The sequence below is a fragment of the Colius striatus genome, chromosome 7 (assembly GCF_028858725.1).
Source record: "Colius striatus isolate bColStr4 chromosome 7, bColStr4.1.hap1, whole genome shotgun sequence".
Classification (NCBI taxonomy): domain Eukaryota; kingdom Metazoa; phylum Chordata; class Aves; order Coliiformes; family Coliidae; genus Colius; species Colius striatus.
Genome location: NC_084765.1, coordinates 30282744 through 30301051, shown reverse-complemented (window position 1 = coordinate 30301051; position 18308 = coordinate 30282744). Strand labels below are relative to the sequence as shown.

The following is an 18308-nucleotide window of genomic DNA, read 5'->3' as shown; positions in this document are numbered from 1 at the left end:
CCCAACACATTTTCGGAGTGACCTGGTTTCCCTCAGCACCTTTTCCCCAAGTGTCTTGGTTTCCTGTGGAGCTGCCGTAGGTGATGTGGGGAAGGTCCCAGCCAGTGCACTGTGTGGGTGCCAGAGCTGCCCCCAGCCTCTTCTCCAGTCCCCAGCCCTGCAAACACTGCAGCTTCCCCTTGTCCTGCTCCCTACAGCACACTGCCCTGCACCAAGGACAAAGTCACCACTTTATTCACAGCACCAGAGGGTCTCCAGCTCCATTTCCCCCCCGGCCAGGCAGCCCCCTTTTACAGCCAGGGAAGGGGTGACACAGCTCAGAAGACTGCCTGCTATTGGCCAGGCTTGGGAAGAGCCTGCCAGGCACCTGCGAGCAGCAGAAAACCTCAGCATCACATTTGCACGAGGGAGCAGCTGCTCCTAGAAGCTGGGTAGGGAAGCTCAAGACCTGGGGTGTAGACATCAGGCCTCCCTGATGCTTTTCATTGAGAAGAGGGGAGAAAAAACAAAACAAAAGGAGTTGCTATAGGGCACTGACAGGACCCAGAGGGGATGATGCTACAGGAACATGGCTGCTGAGGGAGAAGCTCTGCCTCTGCCTGCTCTGCACCACATCCAAGGAGAGGACTTGTGGAATTACTTTCTATATATTGGGTGCCAGCTGGTTTGAGGGGTTAATAGATGGAAGGAAAACTTCCAAGTGAATTGACTTTGCCCAGGACACTTTCTATCTACTCAAACATAGAGTGATGGGGGGGAAGCATCCCAGGTGCTTTTCAGAGGAGGCAGCAGGCTCGGAAGAGCAGCATCCCATCTGGTGAGGAGAGGTGGAGGGAGATGCTCTCGTTGGCAGAGATGAAGACCACAGAGCCACGGCGCAGAGTCATTTCAGAGGCTGCAGCTGTGGAGGTGCCCACCGCCATCCCTTGGATCACCAGCAAGATGCTGGCAGAGTCCATGGCAGAGACAAGGTACAGCTTGATGGAGGAGGGGATCTGCAATGGAAAGGGTGACCACACCTTGAGTCTCTTCCAGCTTTTCTTCTCTTCAGTGAGCTGGAAAGGGGGGTCAGCCCTATTCCCATTCTGCTTCAGTCTCTGCTATGCTCAAGTCACCCTGTGCCTTCAGCAGCCCAAGCCTCGGCTTAGCTGAAGACACTCAAGCTGCACCCTCGAGGCCTCTTCCTGGTCCTTTTTGTGCCTGGAGCTGTTGGAGCTCTAGGCAGGGGGAACAGGAGAGGGACAGGAGCCTGCAGGGCTGCCCGGGGGTGACACAAACATCCCCAGGAGCCCCAAGCATCTTTGCATCCCTATGAGGGCGAGCAAACCCATGCCAACACCAAGATGTCCCAGCAAGAGCTGGGACCAAGAGCCAAGCCAGGAGAAAGTTGGTGTCCCCCTCCCCATGTCCCTAAAATGTCATCACTCACCTCTATCCTCATGATAGCAAAGTCTGGCACGGGTGGGTCATAGAGGTAAACACTAGGGTCGAGCTGGCTCTGTGTTGCCGGGAAGATCTTGGAGCTGCTGGGCGCTGGCGTGTAGTTGAGCATCTCACACAAGGTGAGGACATCAATGAATTTGGGGGTGAGCCCAGCACGCACCGTGTTATCTGAGCACGCCATGCACTCCACACAGTCTGCAGGGAGGAGTCACAGCACTGTCACCCTGCCCCAATCCCTCCCACATATCTCTGGCCTTGGACAGGAGACCATGGCCACCCTGATGGACAGTTCTTATGGGGTCCCGGGTCAAGAAAGTCCACCACAATACTCACCTCCATGCAGGTAGGCATGGGGCTCATTGGCTCCCAGAAACATGGCCTCCCCTGGCTCCAGCCTCACCAGGTTGAGGAAATAAATAGTGAAGCAGCCAATGTCCCCCGGGTACTGGGAGTGTAGCCGCAGGAGCAGGTCTCCGTTGCTCCCTGAAGTGTCCTTCCCTTCTGCCGCTGCATGGGCAGAGACCGGGCATGATGCTGGGGAGGGGGCTGGGGGGCTGCCCCGTCCCCTTCCCTAAACACTGCCTCCCCCAACCCCTTCTGGGGACCTGCGGCGGGCAGAGGACCCACCTTCCTGGGAGATCCTCTTCACTAGCTTGTTCAACTGGTCGACAAAGAACTTCTTCTCGCTCTTCATCAGGCGGGTGAAGCAGACGCGGAGGGCGGCCGAGACGCCGCGGGGGTCGTCACTCCTGCTGCGCTCCAGCTGCTCCGCCGCCACCTCCCCGATCAGCGCCCGCAGCTCAGGGACGTCTGCCGGGGGGCCAGCCCAAGTCATCCCTGGCCACCATGCGGGAGGTACAGCACCCCCAGCCCAAAGCAGCACGGCCACCCTGCCCACCCCAAACCCACTGCAGGGAGGGAAGGTGGCACCAAGGTGTGACCTCATAACTGCCCTCCCTTGCCATCCTTACTCTGGAGGAAGGAGACGATCTCCTCCACTGGCCGAAAACCACACAAGCCCTCGAAGGGGGTGAGAGCAATGGCCATTTCGGGCTTGTGGTTGGCATCAGGGTAGTGCTCAGGGAACTGAGTGTGCAGCTTCGCCGCCAGCTCCTGGACAGGGGGACACAGAACCTGGGTGACCTCCCCAGGGACACGGGGTCCTGCCAGGGTGGTCCCCCCAGGGCCGTCCCTACCTTGTTGGGGTGCGCCTGGATGGAGAGGGCGGTGTTGACCGACAGCACCTTGAAGAGGAAGGGCAGGTGACCCTGGAAGGCGTCCTTCACCTTTGCCCCCAGGCAGGCAGGGTTATCAGCGATCCACTGGCCCAGGGTCTTTTGGGGGATGCGGTTATCCCGGATGATGGCATCGCCCCGGGGATGTGCGCCCATCCAGAGCTGCAGGAGACAGACAGACCCCTGAGCCAGGCAGCCAACAGGGATGACGGGCTTTTCTTGAGGCTGCTTGGCCCCGGAGGTGATTGATGCAGCCAAGGCTGCCCTTGGGGGCTGAGTCCCATTGAGCTTCTCCCTGTGGGCAGCCCCCAGGGCTATGGGGAACTGGGGACAGGCAAGGGACCTGCATCCCTCTCCAAGCCAGTCAGACCCTGGACGACAACAGCTGCAGCCAGTTGTGATGGACATGCTGATGAGATGGACACAAGGCTGGGACAAACATATGGACATACAACTGGGTGCCCACCTCTGCATAGGGCTGGTCAGGCTGGATCTGGACCAGTGAGTCACTGCTGGCCAGCAGCTTGGCCACCTCACTCTCCAGCCCCACCTTCCCCCAGGAGTAGGTCTGCACGGCGCAGGAGAGGGGGAAGACTGCGGAAAGAAAGTCAGATGTTAGAGAAGAGGCAGAAATAACCTTTTGCCCCCCACCCTAATCCTCCCCGGCACGCCGACGGTGGGACAGAACAGCCCCAAGCGCTCTGGTGCACAGCGAGAGGGGGCCAAAGCAGGCTGGGGACCGAGGGCTTTGGAAGAGAGTGTCTTAGGGGGAAGGCACTTTAGCATCATTATAGAGGGCACTTGGGGGGTCTCCGGGTTGCGAGCCGGGGTGCCTTTGCCACACTGCCTTGGGAGTCCCATCCCTAGGGACGCCCACAAGGATCCCACCCGTCTGGGGACGGCCTGAGGGCACAGAGTCCCACGGTAGGGCCCCCGCCCCGCCCCGGGCCCCGCTCACCGCGGATCTCTGCCATGGCTCGGCCGCTGCAGGAAGCCCCAGCAAGGCCGGGCCGGGCAGGACAGAGCAGGGCAGGGCAGGCCGGGAACCGTAGTCCCGAGGCAGCGGCTCCGCCTCCCGCGGGCCATGCGGGGCGGAGCGGGGCGGGGCGGAGCGGGGCGGGGCGGGGCGGGGCCGGGCGGGGCGGGCCGGGGCCCTACGCGCACCCGATGGCGGCCATAGGGGAGCGCGGTCTAGGGCTGCACAGGGCACCCTGTGCAGGGTCTGGGGCTGCTGTAGGGGCCGAGCTATGGGCGCTGTAGGGACACCCCCGCAGAGCCGCCCCGCCGCATGGGGACACACACAACCCGGCCCCGGCCCCGCGTCACGCGGCCCCGCCCGCGGGGTCAAAGCGCCTGCGCGCTGCGCAGCGGGTCACGTGCGGAAGCGGCACAGGCGCCCGGCGGCCCCGAAAGCGGCGGCGGCGGCGGGAGCGGAGCGGAGCAACGCAGCGCGGGCCGCGTCCATGTCGGGCTTCGACACCAACCCGTTCGCCGACCCGGTGGACATCAACCCCTTCCAGGTGCGCGCCGGCACCGGGACGCCCCTTGCACTCGCCGCGCGCCGCCGGCGGGACGTGGCGCTGAGTGAAGCGGCGCTGGCCAATAGCGGTGCCGCTTCTTCCGGCCGCGGCCAATCGGGGGCAGGGGGCGGGATCAGGGGGCGCGTGCTGGGCTCAGCGCCCCTCCGCCGCCCGGCGCTGGGGCTTCACGCTCCCGCTCCTCAGCGGCCCCCGGGGCCACCCGGCAGCGCTGTGACCGGCCGAGGGCCGCCCGCTGGCGCTGGGAGCCCTTCCCACCGTCGCCCGCTCGGAGCCCCGGCGTCTCTCCGTGAGAGTGCCCTCCCTTCGAGGAGGGGGTCTCATTGCCCTGTGCTCCGGGCTCCTGTAACGTCCCCACGCTTTGGCGAGGGGATTCCGCGCCAGCGGGCCTCTCCTGCCCGAACAGTTGTGAGTTCCCCCGTTGTAGAGGCATCACAAATAACTGGGCGAGGGACCACTCTTGGCAGTGCTGCGTGTTGGTCCACCAGCTGCTGGGTCTCCATGAGGTCCAGCTTTAACATGTTGTAGCATCAGCTCTTAAAACTTAAGTGTGTAAAGCAAAATGCGTTCTTTGGCAGTGTTTTTTGTGGGCCAAAGCCTTTGGTGTTCTTGGAGACTTGGTCAGCTCTCGCTGGGTTTCTTCTCTATGATATAAACATCCATGCTCTGAAACATAAGGTCATTGGTTCAGGGGGTTGGCTGGGAATGTCTTCTTGGACCTGACCTGTGTGGTGATGCTGTGGAAACAAACGTCCGGCCTTTGACTTTCATCAGTGAGCAGCTGTGGATGCTGCTGTACCTTTGCTGTTTGGCTGGGACATAATCCACAGGAAGAGGTGATTTCCTGTCCTCTGGTTTTGTGGCCAAGCTAAAGTGAAACTGTTTGTTGATGGGGCTGAGTGTTTTGAGGAATCGAAGTCGTAAGGAAAGAATCCTCTCCTTTGCCTTCATTGTAACATTCTCTCCTGTGTCTCAGGAATGAGAAGGGTTTGGATGGCTACGTTCCTGTAATATTGCTGTCGTGGGAGGGAACACAGGGTGGGCTCACACCTGCAGTTGCTGTTCGTGTAGAGATTTACTGCTTTGGCACTGAGGTAGTAACTGTTCTGCTGCTTTACACATATTGAAGCTGTCCCTGAAGCTGACCAAACAAGGCTGTGCTTGAGCTTTATTCACTATTTAAACAAAAAAGATTTGACACCATTTCTAACAGGTAGCTCTGATGTCAGGCTTACTTTTTAATGAGGACAAATGTTCATGGCACCATGGATGTCCCCACGGTTGTCTGTGCAGGTACAGCTGGTCTTTATGGCTGGTTTTACATCCCCCTCCTGGGACCATGAGGATTTGTGTTCACCTTTGTCCCTTTTGTTTAAAGAAAAACTCCCTGAGCCTTTAGCAGCTGGACAGGAGGAATCTCTGACTGCTGCTGCCCAGAGCCTCAAAGGTCCATGTCTCTGATTTGAAAAAGACATCTCAACGGTGTAGGATGGCGCTACCTCAGTCTAGTGAATCTGACAAAAGGAGCTCAGTCCTTGCCAGGGATTGGATCCACGTGCTGGCTCAGTGCTGCATGGGGCTGGGGGGATGATTTGCCTGCCCAGCAGGCACTGACATCCCCTTCCCCACACTCTGAGGATCTTGCCGAAAAACAAGAAGCACCTTCACCTATCCAGTCTTGTCATGCTGATGAGTATCTCTCTCAGACAGAGCACCAGAATAGTTTTTCCTTCTTGTGGATCCCAGTATTGTGCTTAGTACTCTGCCAGTCCTCACATAACTGAGGATCTTTGCCTTTTAAGGAGACTTTGTTCACAATGTTCAATAAGCTTGGTGTAAAATAAGCTGGTTTGGGCCCATTAAAAATATCCCTGGCTCTTATTTCTGTTACTTACTGTAACCAGATAATGAGAGATGACGTTTATTCAGTAACCTGCTGTAAGCTACAGCTATCTCCCAAATTTTGATGCAAGCTTCAGATAGCACTGGGAACCTCCATCCTTTTTAAAGATATCAATAATAAAATCCTTGAGGTTTCTCTCAATGCATCTTCCAGGCAGTAGTGATGCTGTGAGGTCCTGTGCCAGTGTCTGACTGCAGGACTGGCAATATTTGGGGCAGTTACTGTGACATTTAGACAACTATGTTAAGTTCCACGTGATTCTCATCTGAGTTTTCTTGGCTTTATCTCCTTTTAGACAGGCATCTTGTTTTGTTTTGGTTCTTTAACCTGCATGAACAGAAATAAATTGAAGAGTGTGATTTCTTGCACAAACCTGTTGTATCAAAATCTTCCAGCAGCAACGTCAACTGGCACAGTGCAAAAGCAACTTTGTGTTTGCATTAAACACTGTGTTTGAAAAGAGTTTTAATCTTTGCATCAGTGCAATTTGGTCCAAACATGAAATTGTTCTGCACTGGGGAATTTGATGTAATGAAAAAGTGTCCCTGCTGCCTGTGGAAGTGATGGCAGGAAGGACAACACATGGGGATCTGGCCGCTGCTGTTTTGCAAATCAATCCCATAACTGACTTGTGAGTGCAAAGTTTGTGGCTGGACATTCTTATTAAGCAAAACAGGATAGCTGGAGGAGCAGGAGTCTTCAGGTGCTTGGGCTATGCCTTAGTGCTGAAGCAGGAAACAAGAAGAATTGCTCAAATTTAACTAACAACTGAAGCCTCCAAAGGGAAAGGCATGAGAGGCCTTTGGAGCAGAGACTGCTGTTACTTCCCCAGAGGAGGGACACCCATGTAGCATGGCTTCAAGTGGTTCAGTGGCTGAATGAAGTCTTTGTTTCCATGTTACACAGCGTAAAGGATCAGGTGTGTGCTTGTCCTGAGAGGGTCAACTGCCTTTTGCTTTGTAGCTTGCTGAAAATGACGGTAAAATGTGAAGTTTGTGGGCAGTGCATCTCTGCTGTGTTTCTCATGCATGGTCACTCTTCACACCATGGGAGCCAAGCTTGCAGAAGCTGGAGCCTTCATATCAACTTCTGTTTCACAGCTGCTCTTTCCCTTCCTACCCTGTCCAGGGCACAGAGACACATATCCAAACACTCTTCAGCTTTGTTGCAAATTCCCTGCTCTTTGTATATCTATTTTAGACAGGCTTGCACAACAGGCAGCTGAGCTGCCTGGCCTTGGTCATACCACCTAACTCATCCTTTTCAAAGTTCTGCAATAAAATGAGAGGTCGCCTCCCTTTGAAATCAAACGGTTCTGCACCTGGAAGCAGTGAAGCAGCGGAGCTGCTCTCCCTGCCCTGCTCAGGCCACTGGCAGCCTGCCCTTTTGATGGCAGTGCTGGTGAGCCTCCATTTAACTCAGGGGCTTTCTTTTTGAACGGAGGTTAGCAACAGGAAGAAACAAATGTGTTTCACTTCAGTGTTCTATTGTTTCTCCTTATTTCAGAACACTTTCCTCGCAGCCTGACCATTCAAGTTCTTAAAGTGGTTATGCAGCTTTTGCTTTCTTTTTCCCATACCTTTAAGGGAGTTTCTCTTCCTTGTCCTGGACTTCTATTGGACTTTAGTCAGACTGGGACCTCGCCTGGTCTGGATTAAAGGGTATCGTGCCAGCAGGCGGTAGCTATCACACATTAAATGACTTGTGTCAACAGCCCATGCATCTGCAAAACTGGTTCAGCTAATGACTCCAAGAGGAGTAGGCAGTGAAATGAAACCCATGCCTTTACTCCTTGCAGCCCTTATTCCCAGCATGGCAGTTCTGCTGATGTTCCTCATTTTTTACAGCCTTTCCTGGCTGGGAAGTTGTACTTCATCAAGCATCCTCAAGTATTCTCATCTGAGATACCTCAGCCCTGGGGTGATTCATAAACTAGTGCAACCTGTTGCATAGGGAGTGCCTGCTATCGAGGAGGTGTGTGAAGTTACTCATTAACTGCTCTGTACCTCTTGCTCGCAGAAGGATGTGTGAAAACCCCAGGGAATGGCTCCAGCCAAATGCATTTTCTGCAGTGCACTGCCTCTGTTAGCCCCTTCATGCCTCTTGCTCACCCTCACCTTGTTGCAGCCTCAATTGCTTCTCACCCCATTAACCACAAAATTGAAATGACTGATATTGAGACACAAGTTACTGGGGGAGGGATAAAAAGCCACTTTTTAATTCTCTTTTGCCCACACTCACCTATCAGGTTGCCAGACTGTCCTCACAGTAGGATTCCTGAGTTCAGAAAGTACCTGGTTTCTCTATTAGAGGCAAACACTTCAGAGGTCTGGGTTGGGCTATTAAAGAGGAATCTTTTATGAAACTAGTGTGTATAAAAGAAGAAATAAAAATAGCTAAGTGCATTGCAGGTGAAGAAGAAAGGGTGTTTTTTGGCAATGAGGTGCTAAAAACCTCTTTTTAAACAATCAGACTGTGATGGAGACAAGCAGGCAATGCTATGAGTACAGGTGAATGTGGCTGTAATGCTGGCAGAATTAAAACATCCAGAAGTAATTGGTACCATGCCTCCAGCTCAACTTTCTGGGGTGTTTTGCCTTTTCAGCGTGTTTTTATACTTTCAGATCAATCTTCAACACTTTATCTTGCTGATCCAAATGTGCTGGGTGGCAGCTGGCCCTGGTCAGCCAGGACCAGCTGTACCTGGCAACTGCTGTTGTGAGGCTCTGTGGTTCTTTGCCGGTCCTCACTCACTTTATGGTGCAAATGAGGTTTGGGGGGTGGTCCTAGGTGTCCAGCAGTATTCTGACTGTGAATGAATGAATCCCTGTCCTGCTTTGAATCCTTGGGAATTAGGAATAACCCACTGTAGGTAAGTGGCAGTAATCTGCTAAACGGGCTCCTGTGCCGAAAGCATGTTGTAGTTCTTCAGATGTACCTCTTAGCTAAACAGGAGATTACTTCTGCCCACAAATCTTGCATTGCTGATAGTCTCATTGGTTATTGATACCTGTTGCCAGCCAAGGCTTATCTGCCTTTCAACTCGTCCTGTCCCCAGTTAACAAGTGGATGGAAGGCAGACAGTGTGGATAACATATAAGCTAATGACAACCCATGTTTGATGCTGATTTGTCTTTACTCTCTCCTTTCAGGATCCCTCAGTGACACAGCTCACAAACACTAGCCAAAGTGGCTTGGATGAATTCAACCCCTTTTCTGAGAGTTCCCAGCTGGTATGTACCATGTGGCTTTATGATAGGTATCTTGATGGTGAGTTTAGCTATGTGGAAGGTCCCTCAGTAGGTGCAGCTTAAAAGAAATGGGGTGAGGCGTTCCCAGCTGATTTCCTCAGGGACAGCATAGCTCATTGTATGCATGGCAAGCTGAGAGCAATTGCTCCTGCACTGGAGCACTAATAAACTCCCAGCTGGAAATCACCACTCACATGGAACAGCTTCTCTCAAAGTCACTGCTGCCTTGAAGTAAAGCCATATGGAGTTGTCATAGTTTAGGCCCATCAGGGAACAAAAGGCCACAATTAGCCTCAAGTACCAAAGACCTGAGGATTGCCAAAGGGCAGGGAGAGCTTAATTGCCACTTAAGGTCCAGGACAAAACAGACCAGGCTACTGGGCTTGGGGAAGAAAACAGAAAATAATTGAATGTAATACCAACTAAAGCATAACCATAAAACCCCAAAACATAACCAAAACAAAACAACACAGAGTGGTACAACAATGAAGAGTCCGACCAGCCCTTTAAGACCACCTTCTCCCCACTCCTCCCCTCTTCCCAGGCTCAGAATTGCTCTGGGGCCCGCAGGCTCTCCAGCACGGCCTGGGCCATGGCTGCCTCCCCACACAGTCCTCTCACTGAGAGCTGCTGGTGGCTCTCAGTCCTGCCATGGCCCTGCATGGCTTGCAGGGGTACAGCTGCATTCTCACCACGGCTTGCAGAGGGGTCTCTGGTCTGGTGCTCCTCCTTCCTTCCTCCTGCTCTGACTGTGGGGTCTGTGCGGTCGCCTCCATCTTGTGTCACTCTTACATCTCCTACCAGCAGTTCAAATTCCTGTCCCTAAATAGCGACAGCAGAGGCGCCAGATTGGCCCAGCCAGGCTGGAGGTGGGTCTGAACCCAGGAGCCCGGGGCTGTGGCGGGGGAGAGTCCAAAAACTCTTTACTGGGTCTTCACTGCAACCCCCTCCCCCTGTTACCAAGCAAAAGCTGCTCCTTGCTAAACCATGACAGAATTGTGAATGGTTAAGATGTTTTGTGGCAGGACACATCAATGTTTATTTGGTCTCTGGCTGGGAGCTGAACTGCTGCACCAAGACCATTGATGGATTGCTGCAAGAACTTCCTTCTGCCTCCTGGCTGCTGCTGCATGTGAGATGGGAAAAGAGGAACCTGAAACCAGGATAAAGCAATATTTGCAGCTCAAGCAACTGACCAGAGTCCCTCTCTGTTTCTCCTTTGCCATACTCTTCAGGTGCCACTCCCCCAATGCATTAAGGAGCTAATAGGTTTTCAGAAACGCAGAGTTACTTCCCCATAGTCCTTTCTGTTTGACTAGTGATAAAAGTAGAACTGTTCCTTGTCAGAAACAGCAATATGTAATGGTTCTGCCCTGTGACCTCCATACAGACCAATGCAGCACGGACGACGCCAGCCACGCAGCCCTCTGGCCACTCGCAGCCTGCTGTCCTGCAGACCTCCGCAGAGCCCACCTCCCAGGTATGGCAACCCCTTGCTGCTACCCCCTGCCCCCCACCTCCTCCCCCCGCCACAGCTGGGCTGGAAGGCCTGAGGAGCTCCCATGAGCCTCTGCAGCCGTGTGGCAATAAGGGGCTGGGATGCTGTGGGCCTGGGAGTGGGAAGCTGTAGGTGATCTTTTAGCCTCGTGACTGTACCTGCCCTGCAAAGCAGATCTCTGGAGGGAATACATGCACACAATTCTTTTTAGGCCCTTTCCCTTTGTCTCTGGTGGCAGAGCTCACTTCAACTGGTATCCTGTTTGTTTTAGCTTCCGTCTGCAAATGCTGAAATGTATCTTGCTAATGCCTCTGGCTGTTATTCTGGTGACTGGTCAGACATGCTCGATTCCAGGAGTGTGTATGCAATTTAGCTGTACGTTGCTGCTGTTGCTTACACACTCTGGTAAGTACCTGACTGCCAGGACCACCTCATCCAAACAGCAGAGAAGCTGAGGCTGCAGGACACAGAGACAGTTCTCGGAATAGCAAACAGGTAGAAGAGATGCTTAAGAGATGTGATGGGCAGCTATCCTGCCTTTTCTTTGAACCTCCTCTCCTAGCTGGGAAGGGGATTGTCCCGGTCAACTCAAGAGTTCTGCTCACTGCTTTGTTGTAAGAGCACTTAGAGCAATGAGGCTAACTAGGAGGTAGAAGAAGATGCAGAAAAAGCACAGCTTTGCTGAAAAGGAAGGGCACAGAGGGTGGGCAACAGACTGGAGGGCTCTTCCAGCCCTGTCTTCCCGTGGAAAAAGAGGGGAACATCTCAGCATTGATCTTGATTTCATCTTCCAACAGATAAGGCAGAAAAGATGTTTTCAGATCAGCCATGGTTGCTCAACTTTCAAACTATCCTCAACCCTTGCTGTTGAATTGCCTTTGCTTCCAGTTTGGCATCTGGTGTGTTTGCTGGTGGTATTGCCACTGCTCACTTAGGGAAAGACTTGCTATTTTCTTCCCCTGCTTTAGGCCCTGGCTGCAGCAGCACAGGCTGGGCTCCTCCAGCAGCAGGCAGAGTTAGAGAGGAAGGCAGCTGAGTTGGAGAAGAAGGAAAGGGAATTGCAGAGTAATGCAGCCAGCATTAATCGTGAGTACTACCTCCTGCAATGCACTGCCTGCCATCAGTCCCATGCCTGGGGATGCCTGGGCCGTGCTCTTGGTCAGGATTTGATGAAGGCTTAGCCCTTCCAAGGGTATTTAGTATTTTTGGAAGCCATGTGTCATTCCTCTAGTCCTTCACAGCTATGACAGCCCTCTTAGGACTGTACCTCTCATCCTATATCTGAAAAGTGGGAAGAGGTGAGATGCTGGAGGGCAACTCTGGTGGGTCCCTGCTCTCGAGTGTGCTCTCAGCATCTGCATTTGGCCACATCATTTTCTTCAAACATCAATTTTGTACCTGTGTCTGAGCTGTTCTGTGATGCTGCCACATCAAGACTTTTCCCTGAGAGTATTAAAGCTTTTTTTAAAGTCTCTTAACCAGAGCAAACCAGTACTTTCCTGTAAGCTTGATTATTTTTTTTTTAACTGGCTGAAACTGGACTCTCAGTGCTGAGTGGTGACAGTTGTGATGGTCCTTTGACCGTTGCAGGTGAATGCTGCCTCGCAGAGAGGAAGCCCTCAAACCAGGCTGACCTGCCTCACTGCTGCCGATAGTTAACAGAGCCCTTCTATGCTGCCTGTGCAAACCCCATTACTTACTAGGACCTAGCCTTCCCCAAGGCTTAATGTCATTTGCTGCTTGCAAATTATGGAATCTTTCCATAGTTTCTGTGCAATGGGATCTTTCAGTGAGAGAAGAGCAAGTGAAGAACTGCTCCTTTCCTCTTTCCACAGCAAGGCAAAACAACTGGCCACCTCTTCCCAAAAAGTGCCCAATCAAGCCATGTTTTTATCAGGATTTTTCTGCAGACATCCCAGCTGACTACCAGCGGATATGCAAGATGCTCTATTACTTGTGGATGTGTGAGTAATAGCTTGAACTGCAATAAAAATTCTTCCCTAGAAGATTCTGTATCAGGGGCTGAGCTTTGACCTACAGTAAGTTCTGTAGGCGTTGTCTGCAAGAGTGAAATTATATCTCACTTCCACTTTTGGGAAGATAGATGTAAAGGACTCCAAGTTGGTGCTTTGGGAATACCCAGTTCATGACAGAATTTTGATCAATGTTTAATGGAGACTTTGACAACTCTCCTGATATTCTGAAAGACAGCAGATAGCACAGTTCAGAGATGGAGTGCAAAACAGTCTTGACCATACTAGTCAATTTTGTTCCACTTAAAAGTCTGAAGATTTGGTTGTAAGCAGCAGGATCAGATGAGGTTCTTAGGTTAAGCTCTGCTTTCCTTTCAAGAGAGGGAAGGAAATTAGACAGCCCAAGGGCTCCTTAATTGCTGCAAAGCTCCATGTGTTTAAGAGATTAGGGATGCTTGGAGAGACTTCTGAGTTTTCCAAGGACCTACTGATGTATTTTCTCTCTCCCATTCTGAACAGTGCATTCAATTACCCTGCTCCTAAACCTGCTTGCTTGCCTGGCATGGTTCACAGTCGCGATGGAAAGAGGAGTAGACTTTGGTCTCTCCATCCTGTGGTTTGTTTTATTCACCCCTTGTGCCTTTCTGTGTTGGTACCGACCAATTTACAAGGCTTTCAGGCAAGTACTATTTCTATCTGTGATGTTCATGTGTCTTTTAGTGGGAGGAATGTTGGTTTTATCTGTTCTGATTGTATATTGCCTGCAGGATTTTTCCAGTTCTTTGCATCGTTGAGTAGATCAGACCCACTAAACATATTACAAGTGTCTGATAGAACTTGATTATGGTGGTCTCTTTTAATTGTCTGGAAATCCAAGCCTAGCCAATTTAGAGTCCTACTTTTTGTTACTTACTGAGAAACCATTTGGTACATGAAAGTGTTGAGCACACTAAGGAAGTTGCCTTCACCCCATCTTGGCCTGGACAGAGCTGAGGTTTTGTGATAGGCAGTAGATGTGCTCTGAGTTGCATTGCTAAATGAGCTCCTTCTGAAATCACATCCCCATAGCAGCTCTTCCCCAGAGGAAGGAGTTCACTGAATTTGTTTTCCTCCTCTTAGAGGAGGGATTTAGTACAGGAATCATGTCCCTGGGTTTCACTCCTGCCATCTCTCCTGCAGGTCTGACAGCTCCTTCAGCTTCTTCGTCTTCTTTTTCATCTTCTTCTGCCAAATTGCAATCTACATCATCCAGGCTGTTGGCATTCCTGGCTGGGGAGACAGGTAAGCTTGGTTCCATGGGCTGCCACGTGTCACAGCCTACCATTGATGCTTTTTCTCACCAGGGCTGTGACTGTCAGAAGCTTTGGGGTCTGACAGCTGTCTGTTCTTTTTCCCATGGCTTTCCTCTCTTGCATGATACAAGGCTTTGGCAGGCCCCAGCTGGGCTGCCTCTCTCCTCCGCTCTCCCCTCCCTAGTCTCAGCAAAGACATGTACCTCTCCTGCCTTGCAGAGTGTGAAGTCTCTCACTCCTCCTCTGCTGCCTTCCTCCCCACTTGAGACATAGAGTACATATCCCTTCTTGATGCCAAGCCTCAGCATTGATTGCATGGACCTCATGTTAAAATGGAGCCTTCCCTAATGGAGGCTGTGCCGTGGGGATGAGGGATCTCTGACCCTGCTACAGCTGAACTTGATGCTTCCTGCACTTCTCTCAAGTGTGTTTTCAGAAGACCATGCTTCAAAAACAGAAGCAGAGAGGGTTTTACCGTCCCCCTTTCTGGATGGCATGGTGCAGGAGGATGAGACTGGGCTGCTGGAGCAGCAGCTCCAACAGGCCTCTCATCAGCAGTTTAATGCTGCAGGGAAAGCACAGCCTTTCTTTTTGCTTTCTTGGGTTGACCACAGCTCAGATTCCCCAGTTTCTGTGTGCACTGAAAAGGTTAACAGTTAGTGGTTGTTCTTCCTGAGGGGATGCCTTTGGGTCATGAGTGCAGTGAAACTGCTGTTTATTTTTGCCTGCTGCCTGTGGAAGGGCTCATGGGCAAAGCTGTCCTCGTGCTCCCTCCCCTGCTCTCTGGTGCTGCCTTAGTCATGAGGAACTTGGGGTGGGGGGAGGCACTCTGTTCTCAGTCTGACTTTGGAGAGCGTGCGTTGAGCTTTCTGCTGCATTTCCTCGAGCCAGACAGCACATTTATTTCTGGCTGGAGTGCATGGTGTGCCTTTCTGCTTCCTCATGACGAGCAAGAAGTGCAGCAGTACATCAAATGGGACAGTTTGGCTCACTCCTAGTGGCACATGGCTGGCTTGGTTTAGCAGTTGCAAGGAGTCCTTTCTTCAGCACCCAGGAGGGTGTTTTGAGTGAGGCATCTTGGTATTTTTGCCGACAGCCAAGCGCTGATAACTCCCAGAATACTCCTTGCCACTTCCCTTCAACAACTGCCAGTTTCCTTTTTTTCTGCAGCTCACCCCTTCCTTCATCTTCCTTCCCCTCCACCACTTAAATTCCTGGCCACGCAGAGCTGTCACGGTCACATGTAGGCCTTGGCTCCAGATCTACCAGCTGATCCCTTCTGATTTAGATGTACCAGCCTATCTTTACATGGCTTGGATGAATTCTGAAAAGGTGCTTGTGGAAGGGACTTGCTTTATGACAAGGGGATCGATTCTGCTGCTTAAGGGGGTGATTCGGGGCTGTAACGTGGGCAAGCGTGTGTAGAGGTGGATTGCTTCTAAAAATGATAACAGAAACTGTCCTCAAAACCAGTGCCTGGATGAGCCCTGCAGCTGTTGGGTTTGCTTTTGCACTTCCCTGTAACCTTCCCCCAAAGGCCCCTGTGCAGCTGTCGATGCCTCTTGCCCCATGCCCCGTCTCGGGCCAGGGGTGCAGCGCTTGCCGTGCTGCCCCTTCTCTCTCCCTGTCTCCCACAGCGGGTGGATCGCGGCGCTGTCAGAGCTGCACGGGAACGTGGCCGTGGCTGTGATCATGATGGTGGTGGCAGGATTCTTCACACTCTGTGCCGTTCTCTCGCTCTTCCTTCTGAAGCAGGTGAGTGACTCAGAGGCGAGGCTTGGCCTCGGCTGACTCACAGAGCCACGGGTCAGGCTGCTCCCAGGCTGCCCTGGGCTTGCCATCTCCTCTTGTCTCTGGAGATTAGTGATAGGACAAGAGGAAATGGGCTCAAGGTGCACCAGAAGTTTACATTGGAGATGATGAAGAACTTTTTCCCCTGAGAGGGTTGTTAAGCACTGGAATGGGCTGTCCAGGGAGGTGGTGGAGGTGCTGGTGCTGAGGGACATAGTTTAGCGGTGGACTTGGCAATGTTAGGTTAGTGGTTGAACGTAATAATCTTAAAGGTCTTTTCCAACCAAAACGATCCTATGATGATGTAATCAGGGCACTTCTAAATGAAAGTGTGTTTGCTTGTGCTTCCTGCATCAATGCCAAGTTGCTGGAACAGCAAGGGGACTTACAGGGGAGAAAGTAGCCTTTGGGGAAGGAACAAGAGGCACAGATGCTTCAGTAAGGCATGCTATAAACTGTGCATGTTGACACCAAAGGGGATGCAGGAAAGCTTGCAGCATTGGCTGCTGGCCAGAGAAGATGGTCAGCAAGGTCCCAAACGTTACCCTTGAGATTGCTTGCACCGCCCTTTAGCTTGAAGTCTGGGCAGAGTTGGCTGGGCAGAGGAGGCATTGCTTTGTTTGGGTATCCAGGGCTTCACAGTCATTGCTACTGCAACACTGGGACTTTCCAAAGCCTGGTGGGATCCCAGCAAGGACCTTCCCGCTGGCTCCCAAACAAGCCCCCTTCCTCCTCGTGATCAGCACAGGAGGGTTCTACTTCTGCAATTACCAGTACAAATGTAGCTTTGGGGAAGGCAAGGACAGACTGAATTGGTCATGTTTCTATTGCTTCCTCCTCCTTTTCTCCAAAATGGTATCTTGAAGGAAATACCTGGTGTCTGTAGTTGCAGGTACCTTCAGGTCCTGCCCTTCAAGCATCTGTAAATGCAAGGGTTAAGTGGCCACACCATCACACTGCAGGGAGAGGAGTTCTTGGTCCAGTACCCATCATTTCTACAAGGGCTCCACATTTTACAACAAATGAGGTTCTCCTGGAACCTGCAGCATCATGTGCTGGGTCAGATGGACACAATAGCTCCAGCCCAGCCCTTTTACCAATGAAGCCAAGGAAAAGCAAGCTGGCAAGCAAGGTGTATGCAGCATGCCATCCATGCTGATTGCTTTTTATTCTCCCTCCCTTTCCTTCTGTTTCCCAGGTGCACTCGCTGTATCGGCGCACAGGAGCCAGTTTCCAAAGGGCCCAGGAAGAGTTTTCCCAAGGCATCCTCACCAACAGGAGCTTCCAGCATGCGGCGGCGGGAGCGACCTCCTCAGCTGTAGAGAGTGCTTTCCGGGGAAACTGACCCTTCCCGGGGCTGCCCTTCCTTCCTCTGCTTCCTCTGCCACTGTCACCCCGCCCTTCTCGGGGTTTGGGGTTTTGTGTTTTCTGAAGATGCACTTTTTGGGGGTACTGTTAGTTGTGATTCTGACGCCAGATGAGGTCTGCGTTTTTAGCTTCAGTTGCCCTATGTTCACAACGATTATTTTCCTTCCCTGTCTTGTTCTGGGGTATGGGGAGATAGGGGAGACATTCTCTGAAGAAAATATATTTCTCTATCCATAACATACCAAGTGTTTGTCTCTTCCTCTCCGTGCCCTGTCTGTAGCAGGAAGGCGAGGGGAAGCAGCTTTCTGATTTTCTCAGTCTTCTATTGGCCTTTACTATGAAGAATGTGATTATCTGTCGTTTTGGAGTGGGGTGGGAGGGGTGGCTGTCTTGTATGTAGTTGCATGTAGTTTATTTTGTTGATTTTTAAGAACAGAAACTGTACTTTCAGTTTATTACGCTTACACAATGCTACATTTTCACCTGTTAACTGCTCAGCTGCCTCAGACTTGGGGTAACAGGAAAACCAGTGAGCAGGGTGGGGGTTTAGAGAAAAGGGGAAACATCTTTCTCCTTGCCCTCCTATGGCAAATATTGTCTCTCCACTTCTACCACGATGATGGCCCTTGGGGCTCCTGTGCTCTTTGTGCCTGTTCCTTAGCACCCACTGCCCCAGGCATGGAGAGGGAGAGAAAGGATCAGTGCAGGCCGAGTCTTCACTGTGGCGTTAAGCCAGGGGAGCGAGGGGAGAAAGGATTTTTGTGGAGCAGCAGCACTGAAGTCGATGTCACCCACCCCGTGGTGCCTGCTCTGGGCGGACAGATCCCTGCCTGGCCCCGGGGTGTGCGGGGGCAGATCCCTGCCTGGCCCCGGGGTGTGCGGGGGCAGATCCCTGCCTGGCCACGGGGTGTGGGGGGCAGATCCCTGCCTGGCTCCGGGGTGTGTGGGGGGCAGATCCCTGCCTGGCTCCGGGGTGTGTGGGGGGCAGATCCCTGCCTGGCTCCGGGGTGTGTGGG

The 18308-nt window shown here is 52.4% G+C and overlaps 2 protein-coding genes across 2 annotated transcripts; one reads left to right on the top strand and one right to left on the bottom strand.

Annotated features, from left to right (window-relative positions):
* Positions 1-218: 218 nt before the first annotated feature.
* MPI (mannose phosphate isomerase) lies at positions 219-3735 on the bottom strand. Its single transcript, XM_061999014.1, has 8 exons — positions 3637-3735; positions 3145-3272; positions 2640-2840; positions 2415-2556; positions 2071-2253; positions 1777-1950; positions 1430-1638; positions 219-995 (listed from the first exon to the last, which is right to left on the bottom strand). The coding sequence occupies exons 1-8, from the start codon at positions 3650-3652 to the stop codon at positions 777-779; spliced, it is 1272 nt and encodes a 423-aa protein (XP_061854998.1). The 5' UTR covers positions 3653-3735; the 3' UTR covers positions 219-776.
* Positions 3736-3829: 94 nt separating this feature from the next.
* Positions 3830-17531, top strand: SCAMP2 (secretory carrier membrane protein 2). The gene is made up of 9 exons (XM_061999015.1): positions 3830-4198; positions 9272-9352; positions 10761-10850; positions 11837-11954; positions 12704-12832; positions 13361-13520; positions 14021-14122; positions 15771-15888; positions 17123-17531. Exons 1-9 carry the CDS (start codon positions 3926-3928, stop codon positions 17267-17269), a joined length of 1218 nt encoding a protein of 405 aa, XP_061854999.1. The 5' UTR covers positions 3830-3925; the 3' UTR covers positions 17270-17531.
* The last annotated feature ends 777 nt before the right edge of the window (positions 17532-18308 follow it).